General features: G+C 37.0%; 1 protein-coding gene across 3 annotated transcripts in view; it reads left to right on the forward strand.

Annotated features, from left to right (window-relative positions):
• Lyst (lysosomal trafficking regulator) overlaps positions 1 to 22,601 on the forward strand; it is a 173,671-nt gene that overhangs the window by 49,690 nt on the left and 101,380 nt on the right. For 2 of the 3 annotated variants that reach the window (XM_029468642.1, XM_021180035.2), the window contains exons 6-16: positions 279 to 1,287; positions 2,891 to 3,052; positions 3,939 to 4,095; positions 6,370 to 6,596; positions 7,000 to 7,066; positions 9,846 to 9,955; positions 11,357 to 11,783; positions 13,138 to 13,282; positions 14,393 to 14,566; positions 18,828 to 18,988; positions 20,531 to 20,721. In XM_029468642.1, coding sequence (XP_029324502.1) covers positions 279 to 1,287; positions 2,891 to 3,052; positions 3,939 to 4,095; positions 6,370 to 6,596; positions 7,000 to 7,066; positions 9,846 to 9,955; positions 11,357 to 11,783; positions 13,138 to 13,282; positions 14,393 to 14,566; positions 18,828 to 18,988; positions 20,531 to 20,721 — 2,830 coding nt within the window. The remainder of the gene's footprint in view (positions 1 to 278; positions 1,288 to 2,890; positions 3,053 to 3,938; positions 4,096 to 6,369; positions 6,597 to 6,999; positions 7,067 to 9,845; positions 9,956 to 11,356; positions 11,784 to 13,137; positions 13,283 to 14,392; positions 14,567 to 18,827; positions 18,989 to 20,530; positions 20,722 to 22,601) is intronic. The other variant, XM_029468643.1, reaches the window with a different exon arrangement.

The following is a 22,601-nucleotide window of genomic DNA, read 5'->3' on the forward strand; positions in this document are numbered from 1 at the left end:
TTCTTGAGTTGTGTCTTTTAATGTGATATATATATATATATATATATATATATATATTTCTTTTTAAGTACTTCCAGAGCTGTATATAAGCATATAAGTGCTATTAGAAAGTAATTTGAGACCTTGATCAGTATCTTAGAACTATCAAATAATGAACCAGAGTAGGCAGTGTTTAGTGTATATACCACACACAGCAATGGCATGTTTACATAACATATTTACTATTTATAAATGTTTCAGTATGTCATATAAAAATCTTTTTTTCCTATCTCTCACAGGGTAATAAGAGATTTGTTTTTAAGTTGTAATGGAGTAAACCAAATAATTGAACTAAATTACTTAGATGGGATTCGAAGTCATTCCCTGAAAGCATTTGAAACTCTGATTGTCAGCCTAGGGGAACAACAGAAAGATGCTGCAGTTCTAGACGTCGATGGGTTAGACCTCCCGCAGGAGTTGCCGTCCTTAAGTGTGGGTCCTTCTCTCCATAAGCAGCAAGCTTCTTCAGATTCTCCTTGCAGTCTCAGGAAGTTTTATGCCAGCCTCAGAGAGCCTGATCCAAAAAAACGAAAGAGCATTCACCAGGATGTTCACATAAACACCATAAACCTCTTCCTCTGTGTGGCTTTTCTGTGTGTCAGTAAAGAGGCAGACTCTGATATGGAGTCTGCCAATGAGTCAGAAGATACGTCTGGCTATGACAGCACTGCCAGTGAGCCATTAAGTCACATGCTACCATGTCTGTCTCTTGAGAACGTTGTCTTACCTTCCCCTGAATGTTTGCACCATGCAGCAGACATTTGGTCCATGTGTCGTTGGATCTACATGTTGAACTCAGTTTTCCAGAAACAATTTCACAGGCTTGGTGGTTTCCAAGTGTGCCATGAATTAATATTTATGATAATCCAAAAACTATTCAGAAGTCATACAGAGGATCAAGGAAGAAGGCAGGGAGAAATGAGTAGAAATGAAAACCAAGAGTTAATCAGGATATCTCAACCTGAGCTGACATTGAAGGGGGATGTATCATCTGCAGCAGCATCAGACCTGGGATTTCTGAGAAAGAATGCTGACAGCGTGAGTGGATGGGAGTCACAGCATATGCTTCCCACAAGTGCAGAGCAGATTTTGGCTACTGAATCTGTTCCTGGGGAAGGAAAGGCATTTATGAGTCAACAAAGTGAGACTTCTCTCCAGAGCATACGACTTTTGGAGTCTCTCCTGGCCATTTGTCTTCATAGTGCCAGAGCCTGTCAACAGAAGATGGAATTGGAGCTACCATCTCAGGTGATACTTTGCACTTAGTCCATCTCACGTGGCATATATGTGTATTATATGTACTGCATATACATATAATAATTATAATATACATGTTCTAACTTAACACTGTCTATTTTGCCACAAATTTTAAATTTATTTTCAAGTATTAATTATATATAAAACCGGAAATCATAATGACAGTTTTATGTATATAGTGTATTTATATCAATTTACCCTCCTTGCCTTCTCTTTCTTCCTTCCCACTCATCCCCTTCCTTATCCCAGCTAGTTTCTTTTCTATTTCATATTTGTTGTTGTTGTTGTTTGGTGTGTGTGTGTGTGTGTGTGTGTGTAAAGCCCACTACATTTTATTAGGGTTTCTTGTAAAATCCTGGATGAAGAATTATTTACCAGAGCACGAGTTCCTCGCCAGTGGTTATATCACAGGAGAAAAATGTCTTTCCCTTCCCCAGGAACCATTCACTCCTTATAGGTTCTGAGAGGGCTGGGCCTCAGGAGCTCTTTCCCTTGGTACCATTGTCTGACTATTAAATGCACAGAGAAGAATACCAAGTATGGAGGACTCAAGGGACACACAGTTCCTACTCGAAAGAAGTTTACTGTTTAATTTTCTGCAAAAGCCCCTTTAGGAAAGTTTGTGAGTTCAGTGTTAAGTGAGTCGTTGAGGTCATTTTGTTTTAGAGTTTAGAAGTTCATAATCTTGGTGTTACTGTTGGGTACTCTGCCCATATTTTCTGACCTTTGTTTATGGTTTTGTTGTGGTTATCATCTGGTCTGTACCTATTTGTTTTACTTTTTAGACTTCGAATTCCTTCAAAGAAAGATAAGGGTTTTTGGTTTTTTGGTTTTTTGTTTTGTTTTGTTTTGTTTTTTAATTTACTGTTATAGAGAGCTAGGCAAGCCTAATAGCTTCATTCAAAGGATAGAACTGAAGGCAAAAGAAAAAAATAATTAGAACTGCTTCTTAGAATCTTAGAGAACCTTTACGAATAAGGAATTTGTAAACTCTAGAGATAACTAAAATTTGAAGTTTCAAAGAATGCTTGGTTAAAATGTTAAGATTTATTTATTTTTATGTTATATGTATGCTATTTTGCATGGACATAAGTCTTCACACTATGTGTGCAAAGTGTCTGGGGAGGTCAGAAGAGAGGGTATTGGATTCCATGGAACTGCAGTTACAAATAGTTGTGCGCTGCCATATAGGTGTTGGAAATGGAATTTGGGTCCTCTGCAAGGACTCTTAACCACTGAGCCATCTCCCCAGCCTCCAAAAAGTGGATTTATATTTTTTTCAAGACAGGGTTTCTCTGTGTAGTGCTGGCTCTGTAGACCAGGCTGGCCTGAACTCAGAGATCCACCTGATTCTGCCTCATATGTGCTAGGATTAAAGGCTTTTATTACCACCACCCTGCTAAGAGTAGATTTTTTAATGATTAAACAGAATTTTAACAGTACATTATTTGGATAAGAACTCAGATTTTTTTTTGCAGTCAGTTTACCTTCATATTAATTACAAATAAATGGATTTTTCCCTGTTTCTTGTAATCCTTTCTGTCACTTTTTAAATGTGTGTTATTGATATTCTTAGTCTTTCATTTTACCTTAGGGCTTGTCTGTGGAAAATATATTGTGTGAACTGAGGGAACACCTTTCCCAGTCAAAGGTGGCAGAAACAGAATTAGCAAAGCCTTTATTTGATGCCCTGCTTCGAGTAGCCCTGGGGAATCATTCAGCAGATTTGGGTCCTGGTGATGCTGTGACTGAAAAGGTATGAATCATGTGCTGTGTTCTTAGGTCTGGTTAGCAGAAGCGGGCGCTTGTGGGGTGGGATCAGGGCATTGATTTAAATCACAGGAACATGAATTTTGACCAGGTAAATTCCTTGGTTGGTTAATTTCTCCATCATCTGGAAGGGACAATAAATAAATCATCAATTGTCCTGCTTCAAAGAAAAGCAGTTAATCTAACCTGGAAATTTGTTGATTACTGTTCCAATAAGACAAGCTATATTAAGGTTTGATAATATTACTGATAGTCTTTTTTTCCCTAAAACATTTCAGTTTAGAAAATTTCAAATCTAAACAGAAACAATATAGTTGCCTCCTCAGTATCAGCATTCTCCTTTCCTCTCTCCGTTCCCAGTTTTGCTTTACTGAAGTATTTTTAAAGGAGATACTGGTTTGTAGCAGCTGGTAATCTATTAAATGATGACTCAGGAATTATTTATATTTAGATACCTTGTCTGTCTTGTCTTGTTGTATTGGTATAACAGAACTCTCTACTGACTTTAATTTTAAATTGCTCAACAAAAATGACTAGCACTCATATAGAGGGTGGCATTAGAAATTTTGAGTTCTGTTAACATTCTTTTAAAGTAACTATTTTTAATTTTTTCCCCCTGAAACTCATTTCCCTGAAACTTAAAAAGTTTCCCTAAAAACTTTACTGTTACGCTTCTTTTACTTTGGGTTAACTATTGTTAATTTTCTTCTTTACATACCTTCTTTTTTAACCTGATCTGATTACTAAGTTTTTTTCTTTTGAATAAAATATTGAGACAGTTCTTAAAGTGACTTTTTCATGATAAGTAGTCTGTTAACTGAGAAAAAGAGTCAGTGCTGCAATGTTGACTTTGAATTACACTGGCCTTATAGAGTCATCCCTCTGAGGAAGAACTGTTGTCCCAGCCTGGAGATTTTTCAGAAGAAACTGAGGATTCTCAGTGTTGTAGTTTGAAACTTCTAGGTGAGGAAGAAGGTTATGAAGCGGATAGTGAAAGCAATCCTGAGGATGTTGACACCCAAGACGATGGTAAGATGTCTCTGATGCTTGTGATTGGACTGCTAGTTAAACTGTAAATAAACAAAAGGTTCATCCTGCCTGTACATTGTGGCCTTACAGTTTCAAAAAGGCATTGTGTCATCATTTTGTTTTGTCATCGCAACAAATCTGACATTACAAATATATAATGTCAACAGTGACATCGAGACTAGGAAGATAGAGTATAGCCCCAGATATGATTGATCCCTTGCACTGTAAGGATGAAACAAAACCAAACCAAACCCCCTTGTCTAAACCAAGTAGATGCCCAAGAATAAAAATGAAGGAGAAACTTTTTCTTTTATATGCAAGTAAGAAAGGAGATACCCAGAAGTAGATACTACAAGGAAAAGCAGGTGATGTGCCTACAGGGATATGTCTGGGCAGGGAAACTTTCTGAAGAGATGATATGTACATTGGAATCTCACTGTCAGTGACATCCCATGGGTGACAGATGCAGCAGGTTCCTTTGTTTTCTGTAACCTAGCCAGTTCTTAGGATGGAATTGTGTTGCATGGGATCCTTTGTGCTGGCTATGCAGGTTGGATAGAATGTAAATGATGGCCTGCTTGCTTGTTTTATGTCAACTTGACACAAGCTCTCACTTGAGAAGAGGGAACAACCTCAACTGAGGAAATGCCTCCATCAGATTGGCCTGTGGATTTAGTGTTTATTTAGTGATGTGGGTGTGAGGGTCAACTCACTGTGGGTGCTGCTCTTGGGTAGGTAGTCCTGTGATAGATAAGAAAACAGGCTATAGAAATTAGGGGGAGCAAGCCAGTAAGCAGCACTTCTCTATGGCTTCTGCTTCAGTTCCAGCTTTCAGGCTCCTGCTTTTGAGTTCTAGCTTTACTTCCTCAGCGATGAGGTATGACCTGAGAATTGTAAGATGAAATAAACGCTTTCCTGCCCAAGTTGCTTTTTATAGTGGTATTTTGTTACAGCAATAGAAACCCTAACTCAGATTATTTGAGCCACAAGAGTTTTATAAAGGCTCTATCTTTTCAGATACTGACCTTTGGACTTTCTCAGCACTTTTAGCTTAAGTTTACAGTAGTTTATTCTTGCGAGAAGTTGATTTTCTCTTTTGTGTGGAGGGAATGGGAATAATCACTGATTTTAGGGTTGAAAGGTATCTATGATTTTTTTAAAAAAATAATGACCTAATGGTAGTTTTATCATAACCTAGATATAATGTACAAAGGAAAATTTCCTTTGTGTGTTTTGTTTTTGATTGTTTTGTTTTGTTTTTGAGACAAGGGCTCACCATGTAGCTCTGGAACTCACTTTGTAGACCAAGCTAGCCTCCAACCCACAGAGACCTAGCTATTCTGCCTCCCCAATGCTGGGACTAGAGGCATGTACCTCTCTCTATGCCAGGCTTTTTGCTTTAGCTTTTAAGCTTTAGTTTACTTATTATTATTTTTGTGTGAATATTCGTGATATGGGTGACAAATACATTGTGCCATGGTGAATGTTTGGCCAAAGGTCAACTTTGTGAATTCAGTTTTCTCCTTTCACCTATACATGGGTTCCAGGGTCCAAACTTAGGTTGTTGCTAAGGCTTTCGTGGTGAGCGCCTTTACCCACTGAGTCGTCTTACCTGTCTCCTAGATCTTATTTTTTGAGATAGTCTCTAGTGAACCTTGCTGATTCTGTTAAGCTGGCTGGCCAGTGAACTCCAGGGAGTCAATTGTCCTAGGCCTGGTGTTACTGATTCTTGGCACAGAGCCCAGCTTTTTGCATGGATGCTAAGAACCTGAATTCATGCAAAGTGCAGCAAGCACTTTCCTCCCAGCCCTTGGATGAACAGTTTTCAAAGAGTACAGCAGACCATTTTGAGGTCAGTCAGTAAGACAGTCATAAAGCAGACAATGTTTAGAATTTAACAAATGAAGGCTACGATTACCACAGAAATAGGGGCAGATAAAATAAACTTCATTCTGATGTAAATACTTTGGGATAAGAAAGTTTGAGATAAGATTTTCCAGTTGCAACAAAAGAATGTTAAATTTGTATCAGATGTTTATGAAAATTTCTGTTGGTAATATTTGTGGTTTCATTGAGAAGCAAAATTACTTTCAAAATTAAACTACCCATAAGACTTCATTGTTCAAGCTTTAATCAACAGTAATGCTGCAAGGCAAGACTTTGTGAGCATCTTCATAGAAGGAGGGCTGTTTTTGTTGAATGTTCTAAGTGATGAGTTAGGGTTCAAATATTCATATTCGGGAATAAAAACGTTCTTTTTCTTTACTTTGTCAGGGGTAGAATTAAAACCTGAAGCAGAAGGTTTCCGTGGATCGATTGTTTCAAACAACTTACTTGAAAACCTCACTCACGGGGAAATAATATACCCTGAGATTTGCATGCTGGGATTAAATTTGCTTTCTGCTAGCAAAGCTAAACTTGATGTGCTTGCTCATGTGTTTGAGAGCTTTCTGAAAATTGTCAGGCAGAAGGAAAAGAACATTTCTCTACTCATACAACAGGTAAAGGATGTCCTATGTTGAATCAGTACTTACACTCATGCTCCAATTCTTCTTCTTCTTATGTTTAACCCAGTGATTTTCTAAAGCCATCTAATCCTATATTTCTCAAGTGAGTAGCATGAAATTAATACTGTCATTAGCTAAACAGTAATGTATCCTGAGAGCAGATCTTAAAACTTGTATTTAATCCTATAACAGTATTTTTTGAGTCATTTAAAAACACACCCACAGACACACACACTCTCTCTTTCTCTCTTTCTCTCTCTCACACATACATGCACACACACGTGCACATGTATACACATAGGCTCTTATGAAATAAATTATTATGACATTACAGTTATATTATGCTTACACGAAGTCAAATGTTTTAATTTTGTATGTTTCACTCTTTAATCTTCAGGGAACTGTGAAAATCCTTCTAGGCGGGTTCTTGAATATTTTAACACAAACCAACTCTGATTTCCAAGGTGAGTTGAACCTGGTTTAAGGAAATAACTTTGTAATTATTGTGCTGTTGTGTGAAGAATTCATTGTGTCTTCCACTAGCATACTGCTCCATGGTTTCCAAATTGTTTTTATGTGTATCATCCTATTTGTTCCTCATGCTCACTCAGTGAAATATTTTGAGTAGAGGGGCAGAATGTTGATAACAAGGCCTGCAGTAAGTTGTTCAGTAGCTTTGTGAGGACAGTAACCTGCTCTCGACACTATACTGATGCTTTATCTGGTGTTCTCTCCTTAGTTCTTTCTCAGACAGTTGAGAAATTTGTGATGAAAGCGAACATGATTTCTGCCCACAGTAGATCTAAATTATAGATGAGGGTTAAGACGAGTATATGTGAAATGTTAATTTGGATTTTGTGATGCTTCCTTCCTCCAAGTTAATTTCAAGTTATACGTTTTTATCAGGAATACCCAATATTAGTGTTAAGTCCTCTAGAGGACAACATATCCAAGCTTTGTGATGGCTGTGTCTTATTATTAGGGATGTTAATTTTAACCATCTCAGGTAAAGATAGTCTATAGGTTTTCTCTATTGTAAGTTGCAAGTATGTTATGGGTGGCAACTTGAAAGTATGTAAATTTCACTTTTCTCATATTTCAGCCCGCAGTTTTTATCATCTATTGGTGATCATGCATGAAAAGGGTAGTACTGTAATATTTGCTAAATAGTGATTTTGTACTTCTGGCATTCTTTGTACGTTTATGAGTTGGGATTTTACTATAAGGAAAAGGATTTTCCCTCCATTTACTTAGTTAGTGCATGAATATATTGTCCTTACGTTACCCTCTTACATACCAGCTTTCCATTACAAACAGTTAACACTGGTATGGCATGTTGAAGCTCACAAGCCTCTGTTAGCACATTACTACTAACACTCATAACACACTCAGTTTCTCCTAAGGCATTGCCTAACATCCTCTTCTTAGTCCTAAAGAGCCCTTCCCTTCCAGGATACATTACAATAAATTGTCATATTTCCTTGCTTTTGTTGCTATGCCTTTTATGTCAAACCTAGGGAAGACTGATCTATGATCCCAAAGATTTATTATTTCTAAAAATTATTTTCTTCTCTCCATATTCTTTGCTCTTTGTTTTCTTACATATGAGTTGTAATATTGGGCTGTGAAGGTTGATCCTGCCATGTATCTTATCTCATGTACTTCTCTTCTTTTGTGCTACATTCAAGGAGACTTTAAAAGTTCTACTCCATTGGGGCTGGAGAGAGAAAGTGCCCAGTGGTTAAGATCACTCACTTCTTATTTGAAGGCCTTGAGTTCAGTTCCTAGCAGCACACAGCAGCTCACAACTGTCTGATGTCCTCTTCTTTATGCAGATGTACATGCATACAAAATACCCATAGACATAAAATAAGTAAAGAAATATGCATGTCAAACATTTTAAAAGCAATTATATCCCAATATTTTATTCATTTTTAAAATTATGGTAGCTGCCCAATGTCTTTGTTCCTTTTCAGTTGCTGTGATGAAACACTATTACCAGGGCAATCTATAGAAGAAAGCATCTCTCTCTCTCTCTCTCTCTCTCTCTAGGAGAAAGCATTTAATGGAGGCTTACAGTTTCTAAGGGTGAAACCTTGGCTGTCATGACAGGGAGCATGGCAGTTGGCAGGCAGGCATGGCTCTGGAGCAGTAGCCAAGAGCTTTCATGTGATCCATAAGCAAGAGGCAAGGGAGAGAGAAAGAGAGTGGGAGAGGGATAGAGAGCGAGGGAGAAAGGGAGAGAGAGGGAGAGAGGTGGGGTGGGGAGAACTGGGAAAGGTATGGGATATTGAAATCTCAAAACCCACCCCTAGTGACATGTTTCTGCCAACAAGGCCGCACCTCCTAATTCTTCTCAAACAGTTTCACCTAACATATGACCCTACCAAGGCCATTTTCACTGAAACCACCACACCTATTTTATAGTTATGAGTCCTTTTGCTTGATTATTTTCTGTCTTTAAAAAATTATTATTTGTGTGTATCTATTTGCACACTCACACTGAAACCTGTCCATTTTGAACTTTTAAGAAAAATCTAAACACATTTTGGCTGTGCTACTTTTTTCTTCAAAACCCTTTAAGGGACTTCCATTAATTACCTGCAGGGTGAAGGCCAGGCCAATTTATGGTATCCTTGTAAGTGGTCCTTTCAGAAACACTTTCTCTTACACTATCCTGTCTGCTCATTGCCTTCATGAAGCAGGTTACTTAAAAGGGGTCTCTAGTCTTAAACCTCCGATCTTTTAAGATACATCTCAGGTTTTACAGCAGTATTGTTTTTGTCATGTCTGCTTTATAGAGCATAATTTCTGTTTTCTGTTTTGAGTGAGGAGCAGCTGAAACATACATGAACAAATATACTTGAAACACTGTTAAAACAATCTACAAATTGTTACTTTATGGATTTTTATGAATTAGTGTACCATTGCTTATACTTTATGCTAGACTCTCTAGTAGATGAAAATGATCAAACAAAACAGCTTGTGATATTTATATAATCTTTTCTATTTTACATCTGTCATTTAAGTTCCATGTAAGATGTAGTAGTTATAACCTAAACAATTTCCATTTTATTAGTGTTAGTTCATTTGCCTTTAGTTATCTTGCTATTTCTTCAGCAATTTTTGTGATTACTAACTCTGTTGTTTATAATCATTCAGTATATGATTATAGTTTTGTACTTCTTTCAGTGAAATTTGATTATTATCTTCCTTTAATTTTTTTCTTCTTTTTAACTTTAGCATGCCAGAGAGTACTGGTGGATCTCTTGGTATCTCTGATGAGTGCAAGGACGTGTTCAGAAGACTTAACTCTTCTTTTGAGAATATTTCTGGAGAAATCTCCTTGTACAGTAATTATGCTAGAATTTTTATATTTTCACTAATTCCTTAATATAATGTATTTTCACTAATTTGTAAACCATTAGCTCTTGCTATTGTAATTACTATTTAGCCCAGTACCATGTTTTATGTTTGACATATTCAGCTATAGTATCTGTATATATCTTGATTTTACTTTGATTTGGACTAACAAGATGCCTTTAGCCCAATGTCAACTCCAGCCTTTCTGCTTGAGAAATGCTGTGATTTTAATTACTAAAGAAAATGTAATTATGAATCACAACAACCATCCCAGATGTTTCCTTTCTCTAAAGAATCATTATCTGTTCTTTAGTTGAGCATTCTACTTCCCATTGCTGTAGCCTAATGGCTCTAAGCAGGGAACCCATTTTTGTAAAGCAGTCTTGATTGGAAGAATCTACAAATTAATCACAAAACATCAAGGCTATGTGAAGAAGGATGAACACTGCTCTGTCCACTTCACTGCCCGCCTCACCACCCATTTAAGTCTCCAGTCCCCATGGAAGCTCTGTGGATACCAGTGTGGGTCATTTGAGAGATTGGCTGTATGATAGATTATTTCTTTTTTAAATTAAGTGTACATTTTAACATTACATCTTTACCTTTTCTGTATTCCATTTAAACAAAAACCTTATAATTATGATGAGTAAAACCGTAAAACATTACTTCAGTTCACCAAAACCAAATGAAAGAAATTTTTCTTGGCCAGGGGGAAAAACAAGTGAAACAATAATAATAGTTATTATTGTTGTTATATAATTATGAAATTGTTATTGTTAATTGAGTGTGAACATTCAAATTTATGTAGTTGATCATTGTATAATATCATTTAGGGATCTGGAGAATTGTAAGGTTGTATTCGTCACTTAAAAATACTTGAGTTATAGGACTGGAAAGATGCCTCAGTGGTTAGAGTACTTGCTGCTCAGTCATGCAGACCTGAGTTCAGATCCCAGTAGCTATGCAGGGCATCTTACAAACCCCTGCAACTACAGCTCCAAGGGATCTGAGCCTACTTCCTGGCCCTTTCAGGCTCCTGTGCAGGCAGGCAGGCAGGCAGGCACACACTCACATGTGCACACTTTAAAAATAAAAATAAATCTTAAAAATAGTTTTGAGAGAAATACCATAGGAAGTGATAACCTTGTTTTATAGAAATAGTTCCTCATATAATTAATGTATTTCACTTATACTACTTAAAAGCTACTCATAAATAGTAGATTTATAACATAAATACCAAAATTTAAACCAAATTTATTGAGAAATTGCATAATAATTAAATCTATTATACATAGGTATGTTTGTATTTTTTCTTATAACCTGAAATTTTAGGTTATTATGTATCTGGGTTATAAGACTGTAAACTTCTACTTGCTTTTCTTTTTCTCTAGGAAATTCTTCTCCTTGGTATTCACAAAATTGTTGAAAGTGATTTTACTATGAGCCCTTCACAGTGTCTGACCTTTCCTTTCCTGCATACCCCGAGTTTAAGCAATGGTGTCTTATCACAGAAACCTCCTGGGATTCTTAACAGTAAAGCCTTAGGCTTATTGAGAAGAACACGGATTTCCCGAGGCAAGAAAGAGGCTGATAGAGAGAGGTTTCCCTGTAGGCTGCTTTCCTCTTGGCATATAGCCCCAATCCACCTGCCATTGCTGGGACAGAACTGCTGGCCACACCTGTCAGAAGGATTTAGTGTTTCTCTGTGGTTTAATGTGGAATACATCCATGAATACGAGAGTGCTGCAGAAAGGGGGAAAAGAGTAAAGAAAAGAAACAAACCATCAGTTCTAGAAGACGGCAGTTTTGAAGGAGCAGGTATGATGGAAGGGTCTGACCTATACACTAAGATTCTTCAAATAGCTGTTTGCCTGAGCTTTAAGCATATCTGGCAGTATTTTAATGTATTCTTTAAGTGTTATCCACCTTAAAGGTCCTACTTCACTACTGAATTACCAAAGCCTGAGTTTTCAAACAGCCTTGAAATCTTCATTGACTCTAAACTTTAGATAGGGAAGTGGGGATGCTCTATTTCTGCAACAGCTGTTGAAGTTACCAGTCCCATGACTGTGTTAGTGTGGCTTCTGATACTAGATAGTGATAAATAAAACCCTATAGCCATTTTATTTTAAGTTCTCCTTCTGTGTCTTACACCAATGGCCCCTTCTAGTTACTGTCCCTGATCATTTATATGTAACAGTCCAAAGTTAGAACAGAGTTCATTTGTAACTGAAGAACTGCTGTTAGGATGTATTGAAATTGAATTTTGTTTTTGTTCTCTTCTTTTTTAAGCAATCAACAGTTCTTAAGTCATACAGCAGCTAGAGGAAGTAGTCTTAGAAACTGGCTGTGTATTTTTTTAACCTGTTAAAAATGGTGGCTAATATTTATATACCCTAATAATTGATAATGTTCCTCTTTTTTAAAGTCTGAGCTTTTGGACATGCACTGTTTATTTTAGTGCATCTTAGCTTAGTTTAACAAAGTCACATCATAGTGACAAATAGCTTATCGAACATATTCCACCTGCCATTGCTGTCACAGATAATGGGAGTATACAGGTAACTCAAGATTTAAGTAGGAAGATGCCATTGGGAGGGATAACCAGTGAGCCCAAAGCCATAAACACTTCTCTCAGAGGAGACAAACTGTGATTCAGGGTTTTGGCATCCCTTAGCATGTTTATTTCAAGGTTGTTCACTACCTTAAATAATGATCATTTGAGCACTGCAGCTTTTCTAAGAAGAGTATTAATAATATTATAGATCATGCCTTTGTAACAATTTTTTTAGTGCAAGGCATCTGTTGATGGCATGTGCTCCCTGGGCCATGGTCAGTTGTGTTAGAGTGGCCCAATCCAACAGAAGCAGAACCTTGGTATAGAGTGTGGCTGATGATGGTCCTTTAGCACCCTCAGGCCTTGTAGTTTAAAGCATTTAATAACTTTTAAAACACTGGAGTTTTTTTGTTTTGGGTTTTTTTTTTTAGCCCACTGTGTTCTTTTGAGGTTAACATGTAACCTTTAAATACAGTTGTTTGGAACAGGTTTAAGCCTTTGGTGTAAATGATCTGTTACAAATAAACCAACATACATTGTATTCTTTAAAATGTACTTTTCCATAAAGATTGTATGAACTATTTTGTTGATGATTCTAACATTTTTTTCTCACAGAAGGTGATAGACCAGAAGTTACAGAATCCATCAATCCTGGTGACAGACTCATAGAAGATGGCTGTATTCATTTGATTTCACTGGGGTCCAAAGCATTGATGATCCAAGTGTGGGCTGATCCCCACAGTGGCACTTTTATCTTTCGGTATTGATTATTCTCAACTCTTAGCAAATATATCATTACTTAAGAATTTATCAAATAATATTTATAATAAAAATCTGTTATTAGACATCATTACAGAAAAATTAAAAGAACAATTATCAGCAGCACGTGGATTCTATCTAGCAGTACAGAGATAGCATAATATGCCAAACAAATCAGGTGCCTAGACCTCCAGCAGACATGACTGGAGAAGTCCTGCTGAAGACAGTCATACTGGCAGTCTTGGTTTCATGGCTCGTAGGCAGAGAGAGGATGCTCTCCATGCACGACCTTCCAGTTCCCTAAACCAGTACAACCATTGTTATGCCATGCAATAAGGATAGTAACGTCTATGGGACAGTGTTTCTCTATTTAGCGGTTTTTACTCAAACAGTACTCTCTCCTTGTGTCCTTAAGGGCACAATACTTTTATTCTTGTTCTGTTTTCTTGTTCTCCTTTTTCCCTATCACAGGGTGAAGGGGCCAGCCTGTCCCTGGACAAGAAGCTTAGAAGACACTTTGAGACAAGCATGCTTGGGTTTGAATAGGGGTGTGGTGTTTATCCTGCTTCCAGAGACAGCTTCTCCATGAGTTCAAACAGGACACAGCAATTTACTAGTTTAATGTATATTACATATTATCTTCCTAAAAGTCAAAAGTCTGTATGGTATTTAGATTTTGTGTTTTGTAGATATTATAAATGTTATTAGGTGTTTTCTGCATACATTTTCTCCTTATACTTTCAGTAATCTTGTAAAGAAAGTTAGCATCCAATGCATTCTGGCATTTATACATTTATTACAGTATGTATTAGCTTCTTGAACAAAATATTACATTATAATTTCTAAAATAGACAATGAGTATATTAAGTAGAAACTGCCTTTATAGAAATTATTGCCCAAGTTATTAACATCAGTCAATGAATCTAATCCATTTTAGTTTATAAATTGAGGAAGCAGATGTAATGTAAAAGTCACACTGACTTTCTCAGTTGGTTTGTTTTAAAATAGAAGTTACTTTTAATCTCACATATTGATCATGACAGTTGCAGCATATGTGTTAACTATTAAGGTCAGAATTGTCATGTTTTTGATCTGTGACTTTTTTCTGCAGTGTGTGCATGGACTCAAATGATGACACGAAAGCTGTTTCACTAGCACAGGCGGAATCACAGGAGAACATTTTCTTTCCAAGCAAATGGCAACACTTAGTACTTACCTATATTCAGCATCCTCAAGGGAAAAAGAATGTCCATGGGGAAATCTCCATATGGGTCTCTGGGCAGAGGTAAGAAGCATTCTCAGAGATATGCTTCTCAGTTACAGTTTCAGTTTCAGTTTTAGTCTTCATTCCTGAAACATTGCAAACTAGGTAAAATTTAATATGTATTAACAGAAATTTATATAAAAACTGGATTCCTTTTTTTTTTTCTTTTCTTTTCTTTCTTTTTCTTTCTTTTTTTTTGTTTTTTGTTTTTTTGTTTTTTGTGGTTTTTTTTGGTTTTTTGAGACAGGGTTTCTCTGTGTAGCCCTGACTGTCCTGAAACTCACTTTGTAGACCAGGCTGGCCTCGAACTCAGAAATCCACCTGCCTCTGCCTCCCAAGTGCTGGGGTTAAAGGCGTGTACAACCACTGCCCGGCATTGGATTTTTTTTTCCCTGTTTATCACTTCAGTACAGAAGTCTTCCATAGACATAACTTTTGAAAATTGTCCATGAATTCTGCTTGTGAAGGTTCAGCCAACATTAAACTGGAAATATTGAGAATATTGAGACATTTATAGTATTGTCTTCTGGTTATTCTCTAGACAATAGAGCATAACAGCTATTTATAAGGCATTTATTTTAGGTGTTACAAGTAACTTAAAGATAGTTTAACTTATCTAAGAGGCTATGTGTAAGTTATATGTAAATATGGTATTTTCTAGAAGGGATTTGAATATTCTTAGCTTTTGGTATCTGTGGGATGCCTGCAACCCACCTCCAGTGAATACTATGGATGACTCTATTTAGGTATGAGGAGCAAACTAGAAACCTGGGCATTATATATTTATGATCGATATATACTAGGTAAGCAATTATTGGAGATGTAATATTGTCCCTCAAACCCATATGTTACAAGAATGTATCCACTAGAAGTTCTTTAAATTAATTGAATAAGAAGGCTAATACCTAAATTAAGTTGGGTAGAAAAAAAATTAAATGGCTAGAGGATATAAAGCATTTATACTTGGTAATAGACTTAGATTGGGTCTTAGAACTATACAATGTGACAGATTCAGGTAGAATACTGCATGACTTTTGCCACATAGACTTCACAACCAAATTAATAAACATTTGTAGACTATCTTAATGAAGATATTAACCCTGAATGAACTGTGCCCTAGTTTGCTCTAATAAAACACTAACCAAAAACAACTCGGGGAGAGAAGGATTTATTTGGTTTATGGGTTCAGGCAGGAACTGAAGCAGAGAACACAGGAATGCTGACCCCTGGCTTGCTCAGCTGCCTTTCTTATCCAGCACAGGACTACCTGCCTATAGGTATTGCAGCATAGCAGGTCCTCCTCCATTAATCAGCAATCAGGAAAACATCCCACATCCATGCCAACAGGCTAGTCTCATAAAGGCAGTTCCTTAACTGAGACTCCTTCTTCCTGGGTGACTTTGCCAAGCTGTCAAAAACTAACCAGCACAAATTATAAAGGTGGCTGGAAGGAGTCTCAGTTGAGTCATGAGAAAGAGAAATAGGTAGAAAAGATGGGAAAAAAGCTTGGCAAGAGTGAGTGACAAGCTGACAGTTATAATTTACTTTTTTATAAAAGTTTGTTATGTGTCATATAGTTGTTAGACCTTTTGCTAGGTGTTTTATATATGTTGCCTCCTAATCCTCTCAAAAATTACTCAAGAGAGATTAGTTCACTGAAGTCATATATATCCTTAGCACAAATTAAGTGAATTTTGTCAGGTATTTATCAAGGAATTATTGTGTGTTAGACACAGCACTGCTGTAGGAGACTGAAAGCACCGGTTACTTTCAACCATCAGCTTTCAATCACTGAGAGAGAGAAAGAAGAATGGCTTTGGGGTAGTCTATGATGTCTGCTACAGGAAGTTAAACTCAAGTTTAGTTTTGTTGATTTATTGAAGAAAGTCTATCTTCAAAACAGTATTCCTAACTGACTAGGCCTGAATGGCAGCTATACCCAATATAAATTTATTTTCTGGACACTGGGTTGGAACTCTTAGAGCTGGATATGGACCCCATTCTTCTTGAGCAATCTCCTCATTCCTTAAGCTAGTAACAACTGCCCGTCATTGTATTGCGTCTTTGCACTGTGCCTCATTTTGTCCCTCTCTATGGGATATACTTCACTATGAAGTAGGTATGTTATTGACTTGACTATTTTACATGGCTCAACTGAGACCTGGAGTGGGATAATGAAACTTGCCTGGAGCTGTGCTACATGGGAGCAGTGTAGGCAATACTTGAAGCTCTGAGCCTAGATGGTGATCATCCTGTGTACTATGCTGCTCCTTCAGCCCTTTCTTCCTCAGGATGTTTGATGGCTATAGGACCGTACACTAGTTCCTAGGCACTTTCAGAGTGAGAGAGGAGGTTGTCATGAGTACTTCTGCAGTCAGTGAGTACAGTCTCTTGACTCACACATTGCTCTCTCCTTCCTTTCCCACTTACTAATTTACTTTGCTTTGAAGACATTTTTTTTACCAGTTGGTAGAAGTTAATTTCATTAGTTAACAGATCAATGAACAGGTGACAAAGGTCAGCAGTATTATTTTGTTGATTTAAATTTGATTCTTTGTTACTTTAGAAGCTATGTATTGTTTTCCTACAAAGAATGCATTTCAAGAAGTTATTTTAATAAAAAATAGCAAGCTAAGCATAGTGACTCACACTTGTAATTCCAGTATTGTAGAAGTTGAGACAGGAGGATTGCTGTGAGTTCAAGGTCAGTCTAGACTATAGAGGGAGACCACCTTAGAGAAATGAACAAACAAAAACAAAAAAGCATAACAACACTGGAAAAATAGCTTATTAGCACCAAAATCACACAAGAGTGTGTGGCAGAGATATGCTTAGTATTTATTGTTTATTTTACATTCATCTTGCCGTATTTTTTGTCTTGTGCAGGTTCTATGCCCCAGTACAGGGCAATGCCAGGGCCAGGAAGCAGGAGTGGGTGGGTTGGGGAGCAGGGCGGGGGGGGGAGGGTATAGGGACTTTTGGGATAGCATTTGAAATGTAAATGAAGAAAATATCTAATAAAAAGAAAAAAGAAAAGTAAATCATAATGCCACAAGGTGGCAGTAGTGTTTTAATTGTGGCCATTTATTAGTCCAGAAAGGAAGCAGTCATATTATCTCATTTCTTTCCATATATATATAAAAATATATATATATATATAAATTTTTATTTCCTTTTATTATATATATATATACATACATATATATATATAAAATACTCACATATATATGTATTTGTATGTATGTGTATAATGTATTCCTCTTGGAGCTGATGAGATGGCGTAGCAGGAAAAGGTTCTTGTCACCAAGCCTTACAGTCTGAGTTTGATTCCTGTAACTCAGTTGAGAGAATTGACTTCTACAAGTATTGAAACTTAGTGTACATATGGACACAGAAATATACACACATATATACGAAAATTTGATTTTAAAAATGAAAAATGTTACTATAGGATAATTGGTTTTATTTACTAAATGTGAATCAGATACTAAAGTTTTAAAATAGATGTATTAAAAAGGTATAATTTCTTAAAGTGAGTTATCCATGTAAGTCTCCATTTTCAAAATTTTAGACTTTGCCTTGATAGGTCATCCTCATTGCCCTAATGTGGAGTTTAAGGCATTCCTGAAACAGGGGTGGACTTGCACTTTGCAGTGTCTTCAGGTGATGGAGTCCCGTCAGCCTTTGTGTTTCTCTCTGAGAAAACCCTACTTTTACCTGTCCCAGTTCTGTTTTACATAAGAGTTCTTGACCAGCCTTTACAGAGAAACAGAACAAACAAAATTTCTGTAATCTTTAGCATTAGAAAACAAAATACAAAAACACTGGTATTTTAGCGTTTAATACAGAAAAAGTTGGGAACATTTGGAAACTGATTCCAACCCTCATGGAGCATTAGAAATCATCGCCAAGATGTGAGACTTTGACAAAATAAGGAGAGATTATTACTTTGTTCTGTAAGCCAAGGAGGCACACATGCAGGAGGCAGGTCACAAAGACAGCGTGGAGCAAATGCCAGGAAGGGGCATGCGTGGGAGCCAGGAGACAAAGAGTGTGGAGCAAATGTGTTTTTTCTTCCCTGGCAATATGTAGGATCGCTGGGCATCTGTTCTGCAGGTATTGTCTGCTGCCTGCACCTCTGACCAAGAGACAGAGGCTACCCTCTTTTCCCTTCCATTGTCTATAACACAACTCAGGGCCTAGAGAAGTTCAGGAACCTCCCCGTATTAAATGCTCATGGTATTCCTACATATCATTCATTTAACCTTTGTTTTTAATGTAGGAAGACTGATGTCATCTTGGATTTTGTGCTTCCAAGAAAAACAAGCTTATCATCAGACAGCAATAAAACATTTTGCATGATTGGTCATTGCTTAACATCCCAAGAAGAGTTTCTGCAATTAGCTGGAAAATGGGCCCTCGGGAACTTGCTCCTCTTCAATGGTATGTTTTCCCCCATGAAACATTTACAAACTTTAAATTAACTCATCTTACATAAATTAACCTGAGAGCAATCCTGGTCTCTCCTTCTTGACTTTTGTTTAGTAGGTACTTCAGTCCCAAGATTCTAACACTCACGTTCAAGATACTTTTACTGTTTTTGTTACAGAATGTTTTCTTACAGTTGCTAAGTGATATGGAGATATAGTTTCTAACCTCAGCCCATACACTTAATCAGCGTTGCTTAGGAAGTACAATGACATAACTAGGAAACCTATTTATGTAAATCTTATTTATGGCTTTTAATGTGTGTGTGGGTGTTTTGCCTGCTTATGTGTCTGTGTGCCACATATATGCCTGGTGCCCACAGAAGTCAGATCCTGGGTCACTAGAGCCACAGGAAGTTGTAAGCTGCCATGTAAGAGCTGGGAGTTAAATGCAGGCCCTCGGCAGAGCCAGTCAGCGCTCTTAACCATGAAGCTCCTTCTCCTGTCCCTCTTCTATTCGTGATTTTAGTACATTCTATCCAAATAGTGAATTTTTGCAAAAGCAATGAAATATATTAAGCCTGGCACATGGTAGCATTTGGAGTGTGTTTAGATAAGAGAAAATAAAGGCATCAATCTAATTTCATTTAAAATGAAATGTACCAAGAAAGAGTTTTCGTCAATTTTTTAAGGTCCTCATTTATTAAAAAAGAGGAAAACAAACAAACAAAAAAGCAGCTGGGCAGTGGTGGTGCACGTCTTTAGTCCCAGCATTTGGGAGCAGAGGGAGGCGGATTTCTGAATTTGAGACTAGCCTGGTCTATAGAGTTAGTTCCAGGATGGCTGGGCTATACAGAAAAACCCTGTCTCAAAAAGTCAAAACAGCAACAACAACAAGAGTCTGTCACAAAGCGGAGGGTAGTGGTGGCGATGGTAATGGTGGATGGATGGTTTAGAAGTTAGGAACACTCCTTGCTCTTGCAGAGGATCAGGTTCTGTTCCCAGCACACACATGGTGGCTCACAACCATATGCAACCCCAGTTCCAGGGGATCCAATGCCTTCTTCTAAATTCACAGGCACCAGGCACTACTGCAGGCAAAATGCCCATACACATAAAAATAAATCTTAATAAAAATAAAAATAGATCTTAAACAGCAACAACAACCCCCCCCCCAAAAAAAAAAACCAAAAAGAAAATAGCAAAACAAACCTAAATGTGGTTAGATTAAAATTCACACCATCTTAAGAAACAACAACAAAAAAATTATCAAAAGCTTCCGAGTTTACTTTATATCTGTGTAAGGTCTTTAACATAGTCTACATAGGTCAGTGTCCTTTACACTTATGTGGAAACTGAGCCTTTGAGTTTTGTAAGATACAGTAAAGAACTGAAAGAATCTGTCAAACACACACACACACACACACACACACAGAGAGAGAGAGAGAGAGAGAGAGAGAGAGAGAGAGAGAGAGAGAGAACCTCATTTTCTTGCTGTTTATGAAAAATTCTACTTGAAATGCATTAAATGATGAGTTCTACTTTTCTGTTTATCCAGGAGCTAAAATTGGCTCACAAGAGGCCTTTTTCCTGTATGCTTGTGGACCCAACTACACATCCATCATGCCATGTAAATACGGAAAGCCAGTGATTGACTACTCCAAATACATTAATAAAGAAATTTTGAGATGTGATGAAATCAGAGACCTTTTTATGACCAAGAAAGAAGTGGATATTGGTCTCTTAATTGTAAGTTTTAGCGTCATAGGTTTCTGTAGGTATGTTCATTGGAATGTATAATTAGCAGTGAGTTAGATTCCTAAAGTTTTTAATTTTGTTCTTTTCTTAGAATGTGGAGTTTTTTATTAAAAGAATTTATGAAACACTTTAATATCCTATTAATCTTGTTTCATGCTTTAGGTGTATATATTCTTATTTGTTTGAAATTATATTTATATAGCAATTTTATCAGCTGTTTATTTTATACCTAATAATCTTTTGTTTACGATACATTGAAGATACAACACTTTCAGCTTGATATAGTTTTTTTAAAATATCATGTTATATTTCTTTTCATACTTATTGGTCGTGAAAACTTTATATGCCTCAGTATAGGGGAATGCCAGGACCAAGAAGTGGGAGTGGGTGGGTAGGGGTGGGGGGGNGGGCAGGGTATGGGGGACTTTTGGGATAGCATTGGAAATGTAAATGAGGAAAATACCTAATTAAAAAAAAAGAAAAATGCAACAAAAGAGAAAGAAATACAAATATTCACTTATAATATTAGCTGTAATTGCATGTATTAAGAGACTATGGGATGGTTCAGTGGGTACAAAGGTTTGTTGTGCAAGCCTGACCTTGTGTGTGTGGGCTCACCTTGAACCCTGGGACCCATGTAAAGCTAGACAGAAAACCACATGCATGTTGCAACATGTATATGTGCACACACACAGATTAAAATTTAGTAACATGTATTCATGGTTTACATTATTTACTCATTAATATCAATGTAAAGTAGGCATTTCCTGTTCAAAGTATTGCTATTTGTTCCCTATTACTTTTTCACATTATTCTTTAATTTTGCCCTACCAGTGCACAGTTCAAGAGCTACTGGTGGGGATTCTTGTTAATAGCACCAGTCAGCTATACTGGACTGTAAATAAGACATGTTCTATGCTTAATGGGACTACGTAAATTTCTATGACTTCTTATAAGTGACCAAATCCTAGGATTCTCTTTGACTTCTGTGAGTAGTAGATCAGAGAAGTTTGACATGGACCAGTGTTGGTTGAAACTACTATCTGTGAAAGGAAAAATTTGACTTAATTTTATTTACTTATCATGACAGTGTGAAACTTAGTTCTAATGAAAGAAAAATCTATTCAGAGATATTCCTTTTTAAAATTGAAAATAGATTCTTCTCTTATACCGTACATCCCAACCAGTTTCCTCTCCTTCCACTCCTTCTAATGACCCTCCCCCATCTTCTCTCTCCCCCAGATCCACTCCCTGTCTGTTCCTGTTCAGAAAAGAGTAGGCTTGAAAGACAGAACAGCCAAAGAGGACAAAACAAAATATACTAGGACAAAGCAAATGCCCTCATATCAAGGCTGGCTAAGATAACCCAATAGGAAGAAGAGTCTGAGGAGCCGGCAGGAGAGTCAGAGACACTCCCTCTCCTACTATTAGGAGTCCCACAAAAATGTCATGCTAACAGCCTTAATATATACACAGAAGATCTGGTACAGACCTATGCAATCCCTATGCTTGCTATTTTGGTCTCTGTGAGCCCTTGTGAGCCCTGTTTAGTTGATTCAGTGGGCCATACTCTGGTGTCCTCCAATCCCCTCTGACTACTACATTCTTTTCTTCCCTCAGAGACACATTTAACTAAGTAGGCAGCCTATGAGCAAATCCAAAATAAAAACTTGGGTAAGTTAGCCTAGAGTCCAGGTATTTCTAAGAATTTAGAACAGTGCCAAAAACAAGTTAACCATGGCAGAAGACTTAATTCTCCTGTATTAAATATATAAGGTCTTATCTATGTGAGTTTGATTATGGTACTAATAATACATTCTCTGAATAATGAGAAAAGGGCTTAGCCCTAGCTAGTAGTATTTATGTTTTAA

Source organism: Mus caroli, chromosome 13, assembly GCF_900094665.2.
Source record: "Mus caroli chromosome 13, CAROLI_EIJ_v1.1, whole genome shotgun sequence".
Classification (NCBI taxonomy): domain Eukaryota; kingdom Metazoa; phylum Chordata; class Mammalia; order Rodentia; family Muridae; genus Mus; species Mus caroli.